The sequence below is a fragment of the Strix uralensis genome, chromosome 4, assembly GCF_047716275.1.
Source record: "Strix uralensis isolate ZFMK-TIS-50842 chromosome 4, bStrUra1, whole genome shotgun sequence".
NCBI lineage: Eukaryota > Metazoa > Chordata > Aves > Strigiformes > Strigidae > Strix > Strix uralensis.
The window spans coordinates 91250816-91270762 of record NC_133975.1 but is presented as its reverse complement, the minus strand read 5'-3'; the positions used below and the strand labels follow the sequence as shown (position 1 = coordinate 91270762).

At 41.9% G+C, this 19947-nt stretch overlaps 1 protein-coding gene across 1 annotated transcript in view; it reads left to right on the top strand.

Moving 5' to 3' along the window:
• The window catches only part of LTK (leukocyte receptor tyrosine kinase), a 102988-nt gene that overhangs the window by 70569 nt on the left and 12472 nt on the right, over positions 1-19947 (top strand). The window contains exons 11-23 of the mRNA XM_074867820.1: positions 2397-2498; positions 4435-4612; positions 5149-5299; positions 7348-7479; positions 8020-8176; positions 9032-9214; positions 9753-9851; positions 10350-10502; positions 11242-11352; positions 11993-12179; positions 13005-13095; positions 15480-15544; positions 18109-18238. Coding sequence (XP_074723921.1) covers positions 2397-2498; positions 4435-4612; positions 5149-5299; positions 7348-7479; positions 8020-8176; positions 9032-9214; positions 9753-9851; positions 10350-10502; positions 11242-11352; positions 11993-12179; positions 13005-13095; positions 15480-15544; positions 18109-18238 — 1739 coding nt within the window. The remainder of the gene's footprint in view (positions 1-2396; positions 2499-4434; positions 4613-5148; positions 5300-7347; positions 7480-8019; positions 8177-9031; positions 9215-9752; positions 9852-10349; positions 10503-11241; positions 11353-11992; positions 12180-13004; positions 13096-15479; positions 15545-18108; positions 18239-19947) is intronic.

Genomic DNA, 19947 nt, shown 5'->3' with positions numbered 1-19947 from the left:
CAGTCTCATTGCTTGAGCTGAATGGTGGGGGGTGGTTCAAGCTTCATTATGGCCTCATTTCACAGATTTAAGAAGCTGTTGACTAGAAATGCAATAGATCAGCCAAAGGGATGGGGAAGAGGGAAGCTGGTGCAGCTTCCTCATTCTCGATCCCACTCCAGGACAAGCTGGAGAGGCTTTCAGGAATACTCCAACCTGCATCACTAAGGTGGGATCTCTGAGGAGACCATGCACACTTTGAGTATCCTGTGGGGCACCTTACTCTGATTAATCCCGGCCACAGGACCAGTATATATTTTTTCATTACAGTCCCAGAGACAGAGAAGTGGGAGTGAGTTACTTTAGCTCTTTGCCTGCAGGAGATGCCCTGTCTTTCTCCTTTACACTTTCTTCTGTCCATTGTCAGTGTGGAAATCGACAGCATTAACTAAATCCTGGAGAAAAGTCCTGTGCTCTTCCTATTTTTCTGCTATAGGCACACCTTAATATGAATTAAGTCTTATTCCCTTCCATTCACTTACAGTCAACATATTGTCTGTCAGAGGAGGAAGTGGAACCTAAAATAGACTGGAGCACCAGCCCCTGGATCCCATGTTTGTAGAAAATGCCACCTTATAAATTCATGTCTGACAGTGCATAAAATATCAGCCTTCTAAGAGTTAACAGCTCATGTGGACAGGGTGATGCTCAGCCTGTCTTGCAGCTTGTCTGCTGCTGAGCACGGAGGAGACAGAAACTTTCTTCCAGCACGTGAGGGTTTGAGACTGTTTAGAGAAGGAGGAAAGATTGTTTGTTTGGAAATGAGGCATTGCCTTAGGATACACAGTTGGGATGCTGCAAAAAAATTCATGCAGACTCACAGACCGACCCTCTATTTCAGGCAGTGATTTACATTCCTTTGCTCTGGCAAACATAACTAGACTTCTTGTACGTCTTTAAGTATCTGAAACTGTTGTGACCTTTGGGATTCGTAATTCAGTGCAGGCCTTGGGAGACCAAGCATCTTTTCTGGCCATGCATTGTCTTTTTCATTTGCTTTTCCTTCTTGTGTTTGATCCAGTTCATTTGTTTTGGGTTAATTTAATTTTTCGCTGGCTTGACAATTTCATCAATTGAAGTTCTCTATCTCAGTACGAACAGAGTGTGTCAGTACAAAGCTCCCTTTTACTTCCATCCATCAATGTGCCTTCAGTCAGACCTGGGGGGAATATTCTCAGGAGTAAAAGCTCAGGAAGGTCTCCATGCTTCAATTAGCTATTTGGCCTTTCTGACACAGCTAACAAGGGTGTTAATTATCGCTATTTAGAGCAGTGGCTTTGCAGCAGAGATAATTGTCCAGCTGGAATTGAGTGAGTCTCTTTTGAATAGAGCATCAAACAGCTGTTAGATTCTCACAACTGGAACAAATTGAAATATTTGTAATGTTTTTCAACTGATGAAAAATGTTCAGTATTAAATTAACTGAGGGCTCATAAAATGGATGGAAGTCTCTTCTTTTTCTTATAGAGATTTTCCAATCAAAGATCTGCATAAAAATGGGTAATTTAACTATTGAAACAGGATGCTTGCAAAGCAAGGGCTCAGTTATTACTTTTTCCTGTTGTAAGGCAGCTTTGGTTGTGTGATATTCTCAATGCATTCAGATGCTTTGGATCAGCAATTGCTTTGAAGTCCCTCCTCTCTGAGAAAGGGCTGATTTTTAAAGGTCTGTTTCACTAGTCAGAAGTGTAGCATTTTACTTTGTGTTTTTCAAAAAGGTTTGTCCAAAGATTTACAGCTTGTGTCAAGGGTATGCTGCTGTTTCTTACCTGTGTTTGTTAGTGAGACATGTAATTTTATTTATTACTTTACTCTCTAAGCAAGGTCTGAGCTGCTCAAAGTTGGTTGCTGAAAGGGGAGAGATCTGTTAGGCTGGTTTACTTACAATGACGCCATTCAGAACCAAAGATAACAATGTTTGCTATCACTCTCCTTTACACCTCCACTCATTTGTCTGTCCAGAATTGTCACCTGCCTGCCCCTTTGAGCAGCAGAGCATCAATACCTGGTATCTGTTCTCCCGCACTATGCTTTTCCTAACTTCTCTTGTAATCACAGCCAGTGGAATTTGCTGGCCAAGGAGCTTATCCTGCACATGAGTCTGCATGGGATAAAATAGATTTTATTCATGTGAAGACCCACTGACTTCAGCACAAATACAAGTAGCTAACCCAAGGCACGGGCCCAAAAGAATAATAATAAAAAATGATTGTTTAAAACACCTTTTCTGGCCAAGGTATTATTCACTTATTTTAACCAAATGGTTGTACTTTGTTCATTCGTGTGATCTTTAAATTTTCCATCTCTCTTTTCTACCATTCTCCCATCTCTCTCATCCATTCTACAAACTATTACAGGAAGACAACCAAATCATTCTGGTGGGAAGCACCAGTACCCACAGGAGATTAGTATCCTGGATGAGCATCTTCTGAATCCCCTGGAAGAGCCCTCCCTCCCAGGTACATGATTCGGTACTGAAAACCTGTCTTTTGGCTATAAAAGGTGGCTCCCTTCCCATCTCCTCTGTGTGATCTGTCTGCCCTATAGCAACAGGACAGCTAAATATAATCCATCCCAAAGATGTGGAGACCATATCAGGCAGTGTCTGTTTGGCTATATGGCAGCAGTTTGCTGGAGTCCAACTCACCAGTGCTTAAATAACAGGAACTCTTTAAAGAAAAGAAGCTTTAAGTAAAAGCAGAAGCTGCATGACTCAAATTCGGAGTACACAAAAGCCAGCTCAGGAATGAAAGGTGTAGACCAGTACAGAAATCTGGGCATAGAAAGAGACTTACTGTGACTTAGTGAGCAGTGAAGCTGAACATAATGAATGGAGAATAGGGGTGTAAGGGGGTGTAAGGATGAAGATTCAGGGAGGGGAAGTAAGTGAGGATCTGGAAATCCATTGAGGAGAAAAACTGGATGAAAAACTAGGAGAATAGGGGGCACTGGGGACAGTTTACTGATAGCAGTAGAGACTGCCACTCTGGAGGACCTGAGGATGGGAGGTTGTGCTTGAGGCTGCTTTGCTGCCAACAAATACCTGTGTGAGACTGCACCACCTTCTGAAGACTGTGTCCACCTGAAATGTGACAATCTGTACTGCTGTCAGTTCCTGTTAGCTCAAGGGGCAGACATTTCTGTAATGTAGCTAACACTCTTATCCCAATGATCCATCTGCATGTTCACAGGATGACATCTGTTGGGTATAGTTGTGCTTGCCTTTTCCTTTAAAAAAGATTAGAATTTTTCTTTTAAATGTTTGTGATTTTTACTACTATTAATAATTCAGCTCTTAAACAGTTCTACTTCTGACTCTGGCCCTTGTGCATGCACTGCATCCTACAATTTTAAAATGCATTATTAGTTTTATTCTTAGGACCCATCTCATTCACCGGACAAGATGGATATGTCTGGGCCTTGAAGAAGGGTTGTGAAATGGAAGAGATGGTTATCTGCTGCACTGTTGTAGAAATGAAAGAATAATGCTTAATGAGAGCCAGGAAAAAATTAGCTTGAAGGAAAGAGCCCCTACTGAAAGTAGCAAGAGACTGTCCTCCCGACTGTTGCTGCTGCCACAGGGTTCTTGTGCAAGGCTGAGACAAGTCACTTAAAACCTTCACCATGTTTCGTAGATGGTCGCTAGTTGTAATGGCAGATGTTTTCCACCCTTATTTCTGTGTATATGCTTCAGTTCTCGACTAGAAAGTTGAATAATATCTCCTTGCTGCATACTGGCACTGAGAAGAGAAATTTGATAATGTCTGTGAGACACTTGGATAAACCCCTTCCTAGAAGTCCCATCCCTCCCTCCCCACACCCCAATTGATGGGCTTTATCTGCAGTCCATGATTTGTTAAATAGTGTGCAGGAAATAAGGTGAGAGGGGGGAAAAGGCAAATAATGACTACATACAGAGTGCTATGACTAGAATAAAGTTGGGATAATAGAAGTACTCTGTGATCATATAATTAAGGGTGGTATCTTGGTGGATGGTATTATGAGGGAGCTGCTTTAAAGTTGAACAGACAAATTTAACTTTAGCATGTACTGGCTTTCAAGTCCTCGACAGTACAAATGCAAGTTTAAGCATTTTTTGGTATGATTATAATAATAAGCATGTGATCAAAGAGACATATTGAGTTTTAAAGTCCTGTAGACAGCATATGGTCTTCCTCTTGATCATCTGTTTTTTTATATATGTCATTAACGTTCTTTGTGAATAATAATAATATGAATTTTGTTATCAAAGGATTAAGGAAAGATATCAACAGGAACAGTTGTTTGTTTCAATGACACTTGCCCTTTGGTTATATAGTTCTGTGAGTTATTGCGCATGTCTGAGAAATAAAGGGAAGCTCACATCTGCCCCAACTCTTGCTATTTTGGTCACAGGGGACACATCTGTTGTTCTCTGGTGGTTCACAACATGTGGTGCCAGTGGTCCACACGGGCCAACTCAAGCTCAGTGCGACAGCGCCTATAAGGACAGCAACGTGTCGGTAACTGTGGAGAAAGAGGGCAGGCTCCGGGGAGTGCAAGTCTGGAGAGTGCCAGCCACAAACCGATACAGGTGACTATCAGTGTGTGCTGGAGAGGCAGCCACATTTAACTACTTTTTGTTTGTGGAGTTTCAGCAAGCATAAGTGTGGGACCATCTGTACTGAGTGAGTGGAGGGGGCAGTTAAGTAAGAGAAAAATAGGAGCATCAGCTGTAAGGATCTGTGTCTGAGCTACTGTGAAGCATGGAATGGTGGAGTGGTGACTTAAATCAGAACAGGAGTGAGCGTGGGAATGTGGTCAAGTGGAACTGCTGCCATCATTTCAGTCCCAAAGTCTCGGTCTTTTAGATTTGTCTATATCAGCTCATGCTATTTGCTCCTGAAGTCTCTGTCTCAAGTGCTCTGGTGTAGAGTGGGTCTATCCTCTTGAGCAGCCTAGCTCCATGGGTCTCAGACAAAGAATAGCCATGAGATGCTGCAGCAGAGGAGCCTGCTCTGAAAGCAATGCCTGTTTGGAAGTGCAGGCTGGGGAGAGCTTGCAGATGGAGCTGCTTTGGGGATGAGAAGTATGAGATTTGTCTCTCTAACTACTTACTTTTTCTTCCAGGATTTCTGCCTATGGAGCAGCCGGGGGGAAGGGAGCCAAAAACCACAATAAGAGGTCCCACGGGGTCTTCATCTCAGCCACCTTCCAGCTGGAGAAAGATGAGCTGCTGTACATCTTAGTGGGGCAGCAGGGGGAGGATGCCTGCCCTGGGGTGAGGGCTGCACAAACACATGTGGGCAGAGACTTTGCAGATACGATTCAGTGAGATTCAGTGGGTGGCTTGGGGTTTAGTGATGAAAGATAGAAATCTCAGAATCCAGCAATGAAATCCAGTCAGGAGACTGGGAAGAACCAATAAACCAAGTTAGAAAGAATCTCAAAACAAATATAAAGAACTCTGAAAAGAAAAACAATCCCAAAATGCACAAACAAATATGAAGCCCACAGGAACTTTGCTTTAAGCTCCTGGTGTTTGAAGTAAGTTCTTCATCAGATTTCTTCTGCTTATTTTAAGCAGGGAGCTAGTAGCCAAGAGTTGTGTGCTGCCTCTCTTATTTTTCCACAGCCTGGGTTTCTTTCTGTCTGCCAGCATTTCAGATAATTTACTATTATTTATGGAAGCATCCAGCAGCGTTGTGGCTGCTCTCTGTTAGACACTTTCTAAGCTTAGAGACTAAAGTCTGAATCCAAGGTCTATCAAAACCAGTGGGAATCTTCCCACTAACTACAGTGGCCCCTGGATTAGGCATTTGTAATGACAAAAACCACTCATGAAAAACAGAAATTGATGACGTGAATGCTTATATATGTGTCCTCTAATGCTAGACCCAAAGATTTGAAAGTCCTTTTATCACTTAGGCTCAAAAGTTGCCTCTTTTCAACATGAATTCTTCGGTATTGTCTCTTTCGAGAAATGTGATCTGTCAACGCCTGCCCTGGAACAAAGCTGTTTTCTCTTTTCCCCACAGATAGACTGCTGAGTTTTGGAATACATACACTATTCTTGTAGGCATCCAAAGTTACCATTTACCTTGCCCAGAGCATATGATGCCTTGTGTAAATACTGCAGCAGATACAAAACCCAGCCTTTTTTTACTTTAGATAGTACAAGGATTGTATCTATCTAAATAAAACATACACTTGTATATCTGGAGTTCCCTCTCCACTGAACTCTAGGCTTAGCTCATAATCTGAAAAGTTGTCCATTATTCCATTGCATTTCATGACTTGTTCTCTAAATTGCAAAGTATAATGCACCACTAACTAGCTCCCTTTGGCAGACGCTATTGGAAAAAGTTTTCATTCATTTTTCCCATTTCCAAAGCCCAACTTTCTTTGGCTTTGGAAATCCTGATTAATCTATACGTTGAGTAACTAATGTTTGTTTTTCTTTCTCTGAAGAAGTTCTGCAGCTCCAAACCTTTGTTCTCTCTCCTTAGATTCAATTCACTTGCTTTTCCCTGGTCCTCATCTACCTTGTCATCTTTTGTCCTCTTCTTTGAATGAGAGGACACAGGCAGTAAAACTGGTGCCACGTTTCTGGCCTAGATATGTGACATGACCCTCACAAGTAGGGATTTCACCTGCATTGAGACAACATAGCAGTTTCTGAAATCATCCAGATTTCATCATCTGAGTGAATCTGGGCAGATTTACAAAGTCATTGAAACTTGTGGAACTCAGTGTTGAAAAAAAAAAAATAAAACCTAGAGATGGCCAAACAATCTTTATTTTTTATAGCTTTTTCAGTGTTCTCTAGTATTTAGAAGGAATAGGAAGCTGAGACTCCAGATTTCTCTTCCAAGATGTGTCAGTAGGTCACTTAACTATGTGCAGGTCACCTCTGTCTGCTTTATGTGTTTATGACCTTGAGAAATACCTAATAAATACAGCAGGAAGGAAGTTCTGAGAATTAATCAATAATTCAACACATTTTAATGTTCTTGGGTATAAGAAGTTCTAAATATACAAAATATGAATTATGTGATGTCAATAATGAGTTATTGCTGTATTGCTTTGTTTTTTTCTGTGAACATTGTGTTTTCACTTGCATGTGTAATGTGAGTTTGCAAATCAGAGGTTACAGAGACCTCAGCTGTTGGTCCTTGTAGAAGAGTTCACTTTCCACAAAGATAATACTGATTTATATATGCCTCATATACATCACAAACAATACAGTATTGTTATACTGATATATACAGACAACTCTCAAGAGTTGGACTTTGCTTATATCTGAGTGCATCTCTTGTCTCCATTCAGGGCAATCCTGAAACCCAGAAGATCTGCTTAGGGGAGTCATCTCTCATTGAAGAAGATTACAAAAAAAAAAAGGACCTTAAGGACTGGGCTGGAGGAGGTGGCGGTGGAGGAGGAGCAACCTACATCTTTAGAGTAAGTACTTCCTCTTTGCATCCTCCCTGAACAGTGCCCAGCAGAACAAGTAGCTTTCACTGTCAATCATGGCATATGATACTCAGTTCTTAAAAAAGGTGATGAAAAAGGAGTCGTCTCCTCCTCTCTTTCCGTCCCTCCCTCCCTCTCCTTCTGTCTCTCTTTTTGTCTTTTTAATTTAAATTCTTTATCTCCTTTCATATCCTTGATTATATTGTCATTGTCACTAAGATAGCTGAACTGGTTCCTCAGTTCTTGACAGCTCAAGTCTGGGAATCACACCAGGATCCCACTTTAATACTGGCAGTCCTAAAGAAAAAAAAAATCCCCAAACCTTGGTGTTCAGTTAAACAGTTACTTTTGCACACAGGAACACGATGTAAAACATTTTTGTAATGAATTTAGGAAACAATCAGTAGCATTGCACTGGCCTTGGGCCACTCTTCTTTGGCATGCTTTCATGCTTTTTGATGAGTTTGTGTGAGTTCACTTATCCAAGGGATGTGAAGTTTTTCTGATGTTTGATGGGGGGTTTTCCAGCAGAAGGATGGGATTTTCGAACCTTTGCTCATCGCAGCAGGAGGAGGAGGAAAAGCCTACCTGAAGGCTCAGGACAGCTCCCTGGATGATGCACCCCTGGAGCAATTTGAGAACAGCACTGCAGTACCTGGAGTCAGCGGGAGGACTGGGGCAGCAGGTGAGACATTAAAACCACAAAAGGTCTGAATCACATAGCTGAATACACACATTGTCCTGTAGGCACGAAGTGAGGAGCTTCTTTTCGATCTTTTGGAATTTTTCTGTGGCAGAAGTTAAAAATATGCTGGTAGTCTATAACAGATGTCTTCTTACATGGTGTGTCACCACTAAGATAAAAGAGAATGCATAGGACAGGTGATGAGTGCTCCAGTAGAGGCTATAGGATGACTCCTCTCTTCTGTGAAATAGCTCAGCGAAAATTATGTTTGGGGGATAGAGCTCACTCCATAACAGAAGACATTTTCCCTGTTACTCCCCTGAAACCCTAATAGCAAGAATTACATTATGGGAATTATATTAGAAATAGCAGCTTATTTATGATCTTGCAACAGCTGTGCCTAGAATCCATTCCTGAGACAAAAAAATCCAGTGGTTCTTCATCTCCTGCTGTAATAGACTTATAGAGGGACCACTAGCGGGAGATGAGGAAATCCTGTTTAATTTTATTTCCTGAGGGAACTCAGCATCTCACATGGCTGAAAACCCTAACCAGTTATCCCAAAGGGGAGTGGTGGGCTCCTTATTTCCCTAACACCACTAGAAATTGGTGCTAAGGTGCTGGTTATGCAACACATACCACAGGTTGTGCATTAGATTTCCACTTTGCAACTACCCATGGCAACAAGGAGCTTGTCTGTATATTCTCTTAACCTTAAAAAAAGAGTTAACTTGAATGCAGGCACGTAAGAAATTAATAAGGGCCAATCTCTGTCTCTACAGTATCTCTCCTACTTTCCTTTGCTTGTGCTTCCCTCATCTGTTCTTGTTTTGTTTTCTCAATCTCTGACTGAAGGTGGAGGTGGAGGGTGGCAAGATGAGAGTCTGCTTCCTCAGGCTGGGAAATCCCTTCTGGAAGGTGGAGAAGGGGGTCAAGCTTGTCCCCAAGCACTAACCAAGCTTCAGTGGGCCACCTCTGGTGGCTTTGGTGGGGGAGGAGGTGCTTGTACTTCTGGTGGAGGAGGTGGAGGCTACAGAGGTAAGTACTAGAGGAATAGTCATGATGTCTAATTTTGTACCCTTCAGAGCATCTGCAGTTAAGGGCTAGAGCTCTTAGGGCAGAGGTACACTGCTGCAGATTCACAGGTGATTCACAGATACTTCAAGCTGAACAGTATGAAACCTGCCCTACTCCCCACCATCTCTCTTTAATTGGGGAAATCAAGGTTATAGAAGTGTTCCTATGTCATTTAGTATTTGAAAGGTGTGCTGAATCACTCCTTCATTCATTCCCAAGTTGCCCAAGGAAAATGTTCCATTTCTTTTTTCTGTTTAAAGCAAATATATTTTTACCTTTCTGAACTGAGAAACCTACACCGGAATAAGTCACTTCACTAAGCTTGGTACTGACTGGGTCAAGTGAGCATTCATCCATCAAGGACATTATACATATTAATATCACTGAAAGGTTGCAGAGTGACCCCAAATTCCCCCAGGAATGAATGCAACACTTCGGAGGCATCACATTTTTTGCAGCACGCAGCACTGATCAGCTAGCCATTCTATTCTTTCCCCAGGGGGCCATGCCTCTATCAATGATGATATCACAGCTGGTGGGCAGGATGGAATCTCTTTTGTGAACCCCATTGGAGAGATCTTCTTGCATCCCCTGGCAGGTACAACATACTTCTTATTCCTCTTAGTTCTTTTCTTCCTCCTTTTTCCTTCTTCTTCTCTATTTCCTCTTTCCTGCTCCCTCTCCTCCTGTCTTTGCTTCTTATGCATTTCATTCAGGCATATTTCACTCTGCAGGTCAGATCTTTAGCTGTGGTTGTTTCTTTAAATATTTCTATAGTGCTCTAGGACCTTTTTCCTCACAACCTCTAAGCCAGGAGAAACACCAGTCATCAGGTTCAACTGCATATCCTCAGTCCCAGACATTTCCAGGTCAATTCACTTCAAGACCTCTCTGTTTGCTTGAGGGACCCAATACCTTCTTCCATCCTGGCCCCCATCAGGTTTCTGATGTGTCCACACTCTGTTGGACTATCTGATCTCCTGCAGAGGAGGAGAGAATTTTTGTGCCTGCTGGGTTTTGGGGTTTTTTTTCCTTACCAGAACCAGATGGGAAAAACTGAACTAAGCCCACCTGTTGTGTCTAATTCCTTGCTCAGCCATGGAGAGTCACGGTGAGGTGGAGGTTCAGATCTATCTTAACTGCAGCCACTGCCACTCAGACAACTGTAAGCGGGACCCTGACACCAACCTGCCAGTCTGCCAATGTGAGATGGGGGCTGTGCTAGCCAATGACAACGTCACCTGCACTGGTAAGATGTGAAGTTTTAGCCTCATTGGATAACGTCTGTATTCTTTCTATCGCTTCTCCTGGTTTTTGTGATTGTCAGTTCCTCAAGTTACAGCTAGTGGCTCCAGTGAATATGGTGTTACGAGAAATGTCAGTCAAACATATGACTGAAAATTCCTGATGTCCTTTCCTTACACACTGAGCTGCATCTCTGTCATCATCTCCAACATTCAGGTTTGGATTAGGTAGAAGGTAAAATACCCATAAAGAGACACAGTGTAAATTTCCTGAATGGGTACAGTGTATCAGATATTTAAGCGCAAATACCTCTCTGGTATAACATACCACCTACTGCTGAGTTATTTAAGCCACAAATTACTTCCTTCCACAGCAGTGTCCCACTGTGCCTGTTCAGCTGATGCCTGGTATTCACTGTTATTTCCTGATGTAGTCTTTTGGAACTCCAAAGCATAAAGGCTGTAGAGAGTTTCAACTTGTGAGCAGTGATGTTACCCAAAAAAATGAAGAATGGATAAGAAATCCATGTTTTAGCAGTTAGTTTTCTATCTTCACAATGTTTTAAAAATTATTTAGGTATTTTTTTCAACCTCCAGGGCTAGAGGGATTTGCTGTAATTTTTATAAGGTGGCCTGGCCATGATCTCTGTATTGTTTTCTGAAATAGGAGCAACCCTCAGAGGGATGCTTTACAGCAGCTCTGGTTGCTTTCTGATTAATGCACCTCTATTTTTCTTTTTCCAGTGCCCCAGGGTCCTATCCCAGAGGGACACCTGCCTCTCCCACTCCTCCTAGCTGTGGTGACTGTGATTGTGGTGCTTGGAATGATCCTCACTTGTGGCAGCCTATCTATCAGTAAGAAACGTTTACTCCTTATCACCCTTAGACGTGTCTTTTCCCAGCTAAATTAGACAAAAGGCAACCACCCAACCACATGCCACTACTTTTAATACTTTAAGCCAGAGTGTTGTGGTCTCCCAAGTGGATCAGAGGGACAGGGAGAAAGAAGTGACAGAAAATATCACAACTCCACAGTTAGGCACAAGCATAGCCCCAAAGGGTAAGGACTGCTCTGTCCTGGTATTTGCTACAGAGAAAAGAGCTTGGAAAGCCTTCTTAGCAGGTGTTTCTTCAGCAGCCACTGCTATATAGGCTGAATTCACAGTCTGTAATTAAACATATAATTCATTCAGGGAATTGCTATGCTTTTTGGGACTCGATGCCAGCAAGATGTCTTGTGGAGTACCGTTTCCTCAGCCAATATACAAAGAATCGGAAGAAACCTAAGTTGCTCTACACGAATAAGACTGTTTGCATATCCAGTATTAAATCACTATAGAATGTGGAGGAGAGCATGATACTCATGAGCTAAAGACACTTCTTAAGCATTTATAATTATGGAGTTGGTTTCTTTCTGTTCTGTGTGGTCAGCATTATCTTTTCTCTCCAGGTGTTGATCTTGTTTGTGCATTTTTATTTGCCTCCTCACCCACAGTTTACCACCTTAAGAAGCAGCAGCTGGAAGGAGCCAGAGCACGACTGCAGAGCCCAGAATATAAACTGAGCAAAATCCGCACATCGACCATCATGACAGATTACAACCCCAACTACTGCTTTGCAGGGAAGTCCGCCACTCTGAGTGAGCTGAAGGAGATCCCGCGGAAGAACATCTCTCTGCTTCGGTAAGGCTTGCTGCAGGGCTTGCTCTCTGGCACAGGAGAGGAAAGGCAGCCTGAAGCAAAGGCAGAGGTAGGGCTCACATGCTTGTTTTACTCATCATCAAGTATCCAGGACAAGAAAACAAGGGCCACCTGTCTGACTAACTGGAAAGCACCTAGTCTAAGCCAGCCAAAATATGATAGATGTGACACTATGTTCTCTAAGATATTTTGATTCCACAAAGTTCTCAAACAGAAGTATAAGTTCCTGGGTCTCCTGTTCCATGTTCCCACACAGAGCATAGTGTATTTCACCTCTGTATTTTTATATGATGTGCTAGATGACACTTGCCACCTGGCAGTAACTCCCTTCCAACCCTATAGCAGTATTTCTTTTCCAGCATTTCCTGTCACAAGAAAATACATGCTGGGTTGCTCTTTGGCTCTCAATACCATCCAGATGATATTGATCAAAGTTATGTAAGCTTTAGAAGAAAAAACTTGATCATTCTTACGTGCTGTCTCCTGAAGACATCAGTTTGCAGCTACCTTATTCTGTTGTTCTCCAGCTCTTTCTTGCCTTGCTGTTGCCATACTTGGTGATAGGGCCCTAGGATTGAGCAGGCTGCTTTATTTGTTCAGAACCATTAAGGACCCAGCCTCCCTGCTTCAGTGACAGTGACAGAAAATACCGAGAAGTTGTTTTCAGAAGCTTTGAGATGAAAACAAAACTCTGCTGTTGAGTCCATCTCTCACAGCAGGTTCTAATCCTATTCTTGGACTGGATGAAGAAAAGAGCTCGGCCAACACTGGATCCAGGGGCATAGTATCATCTGTTTTCTCTTCCAGGGCACTAGGACATGGTGCATTTGGTGAGGTTTATGAGGGAACTGTGGTAGGCATTGCAGGGGATCCCAACCCTCTTCAAGTTGCTATCAAGGTCAGTACCCACAAATTTCTTATACAACAATAATTACCCATAAGAACCATATTATCTTATTATCTCATAATGACATATGCATGTGTGTGGTGCAAGTTTCCACACATTGCTGCATCCAGGAATTATAAACTTTGATTTTTAAGCTGTATGACACTAGGAGCAGGCTGAAAGTAAAGCATCTTGTTTGCTGCATGCCTAACGGCTGTAAGTTGTGGTGTAACTAGAAGAATCTAAAAAAGGCAATCTGTTCTGTAAGCTCCATTGCTGTTGCTCAGGTGAGATAGAATCAGTGCCCTCAGATGGGAAGTTTTGTGAATTAGTCACCTGGAGACTGCATAATATGATTAGTTAAAATAACAAATTCTTTATCAACATAAATAAATATAGCTCCCTTGAAATCAACACAGAACCATCAGTTCACCCCAGCAGAGAATCTGCCACAACGGCTTTTCTGCCACAGTGATTTATAGATCTGAGTAGACAAGCCAAATAGAAACTTAAGAAGAAAAAATAGCAATAAATAAATATTTTGGGGACATTGTGGACTAGAAGGGGATTTCTAAATCTTGTCTAAAGAAAAGAAAGCCCTGGCAAATATTAGTATGAAGCATTTATGTGACAGCAAACAGCAAACATCTATAGTAATGCTTATATATTATTACTTCTTCATTTCAGTGATTTTGAGTGCTTTTTCCTGAGTTTTTCACGTGACGTTATCATATTTAAAAATTTGTATTGTTTCTCAGTTACATTTCCTTTATACTGAGAGTAGTGTTTGTCTGCCATATGCGAAAATATCCTATTATTGCACAGCGTTAAATATGCTGCTGTGAATATTTATTGCGATATCATGCTAATTTCTATGGCATTAATGGCAAGAGAGAACAGTCTGGTTTTCTGTGAAATTACTGCTGTTGCCTCAGGATTTGTCAGTTACTCAGCCCTGAAGTTAAGGATGCTCGTAGCCTGCTTTTGTTCTTTTATAAGCCTGTGACTCAGAGAACCAAATCTACTTCTATGAGTTCAGCCCAAAACATAGCCCTCATTCATAAAAAAAAGTTCTATTGTTATTTGTCCTGTCTTTCAAAACCCTCTTAAAAAAAAAAAAGAAAAAGTGAAAGGATCACGCATTATGACACTTTGTTATGAACTTTCCTGTGCCACTGAGCAAATGTGCATGTGTATGAAAACCCAGAACAGACACTAGCAAGCAGTTGTAACTGCCCAACCCAGTTTCACTGTCCAGACTGGAGGAAGCACCACAGCACAGTGGCAAACAGAAGTAGATCAGCATGTTTTTCACTTGTGATAATACAGTGAGGATGTCATCAGTTTTGAAAGTCTCAGCAATGATGGCTACTTGTTAGGGCCCTGTCTGCCCACCTGCCCCTTTTCTCACTCATTTCCCTGCAAAGTGACACCCTGAACATCACCAGAAGGCTGCTCTTCTCCCTGGCTGGAAACTGGTAGAGTATGCGTGGGGGCCAAGCTGTGATCACGCTCACCTTGCTTCGTGATGGAGCCTATCAGTCCTGATCTGACTTAGCAGAAGAAGCAGGTGTAGACTGGGAATAAATTAAAAAATATATTTGCAACATATGCTACATATTGTTTGTGGATATTCCACCAATTTAACAGATCATCTGCACTGTCCTGTGTGAAGCAATTACTTATTTCAGTAACAAAATGCAACCCTGTCTTCTGTAGCCCACGCTACTGATGACAAGACCTGTTTCTCCATCAGCCTCACCACACTAGGCAGTAAACGTCCCACCTCTCTGCATGCAGTTTGGCAGCGGGCACTACACGCAGCTGTGGCTAAACCGTTCCGTAACGTTAAAACAGTGGGCACAGCAGCAGGCGCTGCTTCTACTGCTGCCTGCGCTCTCAGTTTGTGGTTATCAGTGGCAGATGCTGTCCAAATCTGCTGGCAGGAGAGAAAGATACACGGCCACGTGACACAATTATTTAAATCATGTGGCTGTTTGTGTCATATGACATAGAAGACATATAGAAAAGGGAGAATAAATTAACACCTGTCATTTTAAAGTGCTTACTAGACCTGTAATTCCACACCTAATGCCTTTCTTGATGTGTACGTGAAGCTATTTTGCTCCAGAACACTGCATAAATTTAAATGCAGACAAAAAACCCCCCTCCAAATAGGTCACCAGCTCTCTGTTCTAACTTTAACTACCAAATGAGTCATTGGCAGTCCAACAAACTGGGTACTGAAAAGATGAGCCCCTCCTCGTAGATTCCTGAAGTCATTCACATGTTACATGCTCTTTCTTTTTTTTTTTTTTTTCTTTTTCCTTTGGTGGTCACCTAAATGTTCTCAATTCTTTGGTGGGATGGTCCTCACCGTCTTTACCTCTCAACAGACACTGCCAGAAGTCTGCTCTGAGCAGGATGAGATGGATTTCCTGATGGAAGCATTGATTATCAGGTATAGTTTAAGGTTTTTATATTGGTGGTTGGCAGGGGGGAAAAGCGTATTGCAGGTAATAAGAATCATTTATCCACTTGCTTGGATTTGGAAAAGAAATCCAGCCTTATTTTTCACCAAATGGCATTTTAGTAGCATATGAGTTACTGGTTTCAGCTACTTGTTCATCTCGGACAAGGTAACTGAGGTTCTTTTGTTGCACATCTCTTGTGGTTTAATGCCAGTAGGCAACTCAGCCCCACACAGCAGTGGGATGGGGAAGAGAATCAGAAGGGCAAGAAAACTCATGGATTGAGATAAAACCAGCATAATAGGTAAAGCAAAAGCTGCATGCGCAAGCAAAGCAATGTAAAAAGATTCATTCACCACTTCCCATCAGCAGGCAGGTGTTCAGCCATTTCCAGGAAAGCAGGACTTCATCATGCCTAATGGTTACTAGGGAAGGCAAATGCTGAACTCTGAATGACCCCCCCTTCCTTCTTCTTCCCCCGGCTGTATGTGCCGAGCACGATGTCATACGGTGTGGGACAATCCTGGGGTCAGCTGTCCCGGCTCTGTCCCCCTCCCAACTTCTTGTGCCCCTCCAGCCCACTCACTGGTGGGGTGGTGTGAAATGCCTTAACGCTGTGTAAGCACTGCTCAGCAATAGCTAAAATATCAATGTGTTATCAACACTGTTTTGATCACAGATCCAAAACATAGCACCATATGAGCTACTGTGAAGAAAATTAACACTATCCCACCCAAAACCAGTACAACATCTCAACAAAAATTTCTGCTGGTTGGTTCTGTTGGTCATGTTTAGAGGTGTAAAAAGGCACATTATTCTACAAACGTGTTCTGCATTTGAAATGTTTTCATTTTCAAAGAACCCCGTTGCTCTTTTACTAAATATAAATCATGTCCCGACACTCTTAGTAAAACAAATTTTCAGTGATGAAATGGAAAACAATAGGAAAGCTCAATATTAGAGTCACCTGTGCAGTGACTCAGATGTTCAGCCTCTGCAAGACCAGCACCAAGGTGGTACAACACAGGCTGTGCCAGGGAGGTACATTTTCAGGCTTGGAGGCTAGGGCTTAAACTATATTCTCTCTTGCAAATAAAAGTAAGAGTTTTTATAGGAGCAGGTTTGGCAGCTAAAGAAGGAGAAAGTGCAAAAAGCTTTTCCCACTGTGGCTTTCAGTCAGTAGCTAAGCGTACGTGCAGCCTTTTTGCTTTTCCTATCTGTGGAACTGTTTGCCATAAGTAAGCACTCTTTGTGGTGGAGGTCCTGGGCTTTTACCTTTCTTTGCACAAAAATAGCTGGGTGAGACACTCTGAAACTGCTGTAGGGATAAGGTAGTGAATACGGCTCTGTGTGTGTAGCTTGCACAGCTGGAACACAGCCCTTCTCCCAGTGTGGCCGCTTCTCTTAGAGGTGTTCTGGCTTTTGATGTCTATGCAAGCTTGACGGAACCTTTATAAGGTCCCATCTGCACGACCATCTGACAGTGAACTATGAGATCTATAAAACCTGCTTGGAAAAGGTGACAGCCAGCCATTCCTATTACCACCTGTACTTTAAGTATTCCGGTCTTGGAGTTTACTTCATTAACCCAAATCCATAACCTTAAAACAATAGTATAGTGAAGGGTGACTTTAAAATAATAGTATAGTCGGGGATGATTGTAAGTGATCAGAACTTATGCATTTTTAATTTGTGCAACATGAAGTTCCTCTTCTTATTGTCTGGCCCAGCTCATACTTAGATGCTAGTTTTCTGCTATTAAAGCATGAATCTCATGACACAGTGCCACTTCCTAAAGTCTGGAAGAACTTTGGCAGCTGAATGGGAGGTCACACTGATGTATGTTTTTTTAAAGAGCAATTTCAATCGATTCACTTAGTAGCACATGACTCTTTCTCTTTCCCAACTTCCTTTTCATTTTTAGTTCCTGTATTATCCAGGTAATCACTCTCCAAGGGAAGATGGTGCTTTCTAATGACTGAGTCTTACTGAGCTTCTTGACAATCTCAGCTTTCTTTTTTAAGAGGCAGAAATCTATCACATAAGCAGCTGCTGCAGTAGATATTAGCTGAATCCTGCTTTGGCAGACTAGACACTGAACTGAGTCCACCAATTAGACAGCAGTATATTTAACATAACTAATGCTGAATTAAAATCCCCACTGGTCAGGATTTTGTTTCAGAAATACCAATAATATTTACATATTTTAAGTGCTTAGCTTTCTTTTCCCTCTCACATCACCCCCATCTTTCAGTCAGTGCGTCCGTTAAATTCTCTCTTTGCAGACAGAAGGCTCTGCTTTGCTTTCAGCTTTTCATTCCTTCTGTTGAAAGCTTTTCATGGGCAAAGCCAGGTATAACCCTGATCTTGGGGCTGTCGTAATCAGAGAGGCATTTTGATATGGCTGAAGCAGGGATTTGTTTAGTAACTTGCACTGCATCAGGATTTGCTTCAACCCAAGTTGTCAAAGCTCAAGGCACAGTGAGTGTGATGGGTGTTGGCCAGGTACTAATGTTGTCTTTCTATTCCATGTTGCTGTGATCTTGGCTTTCAGTAAGTTCAATCACCAAAACATTGTGCAGTGCATCGGTGTTAGCCTACAGACGCTGCCTCGCTTCATTCTGCTTGAGCTCATGGCTGGAGGAGATATGAAAAGCTTTCTTCGGCAGAATCGACCCAGGGTGGTGAGATAACTTCCCTGCTAGGCTTGTGGTTGATTTTAGTATTTGTTATTTTTATGATAAATATTGGATTTTGCAAATTATCTCTGATTTCTAATACTATATTGATGCCAACCAAGTACAGTGAATATTTGGAGTTAATTTATGGTTGGACTAGATGATCTTCAAGGTCTTTTCCAACCTAGATGATTCTGTAATTAGTTTCAATGTTCTTATTATGAATAGCTTATTCCAGATATGTGTTCTTGCTTCTTAACAGTGTGATCCTGGGCACCTCTGTTAAATAAATATATATATCTGGTTGAGTGGAGACTTTTAAAAAAAAAAAAAAAAAGAAAAGAAGAGAGGCCTGATTTTACACTATTTCTTATTGTATTGATGTTCCTATGCTGGCTGCCTACAGGGGCAGGAGGAGGCTGACTGGTGCCTCATGTACTCCTACAGCACATGATGCAGTTGAACAGCTTCTCCTCCACACACATATACACCCCAAATAGTTATGACAATATAGCTTCATGTGTGTATAATCCTATGCTGGTATTAACATGTTGTTGAAAGACCGAGCTTAATCTCTTCTTCATACAGGAGTAAATATACTGATTAAATGCACTTAGAGTGGTATAACAGCACCCAGATGGAGGAGTTTGTATATCTTTATTTTTGGTATTTATAGTGAAAGTGGTACATTTTATGTGAGTAGATAAAGTCTGTGGGCAGCAGAGAATAATAAATACTCTTATTTGACTATTATGTATAGTAGTAATGTAAGGAACAATTATTTTTTAAATATCATGTGAAAACAAACCTGCTGCTATGTTAGCTGCTATGCTGGCAGATAGCAAATACAGTAGTTGAAGTCCCCCTTAGTTCTCAAAAAATGTCCCTGTACACCTTTTCTGAAAACAGAACTAGCCCCATCATTAATGTATTTCACAACAAGTTTCCCTGGCTGCAGAGAAAATGCGTGTCCATCACAGTCTTCTGACAGAGGAATGCCAGAGCAGAGCTAAGGTCTGGAAGTCTGTGGTTCTATTTCTCCTCCTTACTCTTACTTTCCTTTCCAGAAATGCCTACTTTTATAACTGCAAGTCTCCCTGGCAGATGTCCAAGAGCTTTGTCCAATAATTTGCCTAGCCAATTAAAATAGTGCTCAGTGGCTATAGTGTATGTTGTGTGGTTTGAGCACAAGAAATTACAGCAGTAACAGCATCCAGAACTAAAAGCAGCCTTAAAAAGAACAATTTATTTGATATCTCACAGACTTTTGATCAGCGGTGTAGTAATCTCTCCCTACCCTTCCCGAGAGCAATACAGAAGTTCCCGGAGAAGCACCGAGGAAATTTCTCTATGGCGAAATAAATGATGGGATGAAAATAAGCAGGGCTCCTGGAGAAAGACTTCTTTATTGTTCTTAGTTAGGGAAGTGCAGGTGGAGAAGGGCTAGTACCAGTCCCCAGGTCCTGTGGTAAAGCATCCCTTTTTTGTATACGGCTCCTGAGGGTAATCTCTGTCCTTCCACAAGGCTGGATAAGTTGATGAATGCTGACTGCTGGTTCAGAGATGTGCACTCGTGCATCTTTGCTCTCTCTCTCTGAGTTCATGTGCTAATTTCCATTGATAATTAATTACCTCACTCTTTAAAAATGGGTGGGTTTTTTTCTCTCCCATCTCACCTTTTAAACTTGCTTGTCTTTTGATTTCACAAACTCCAA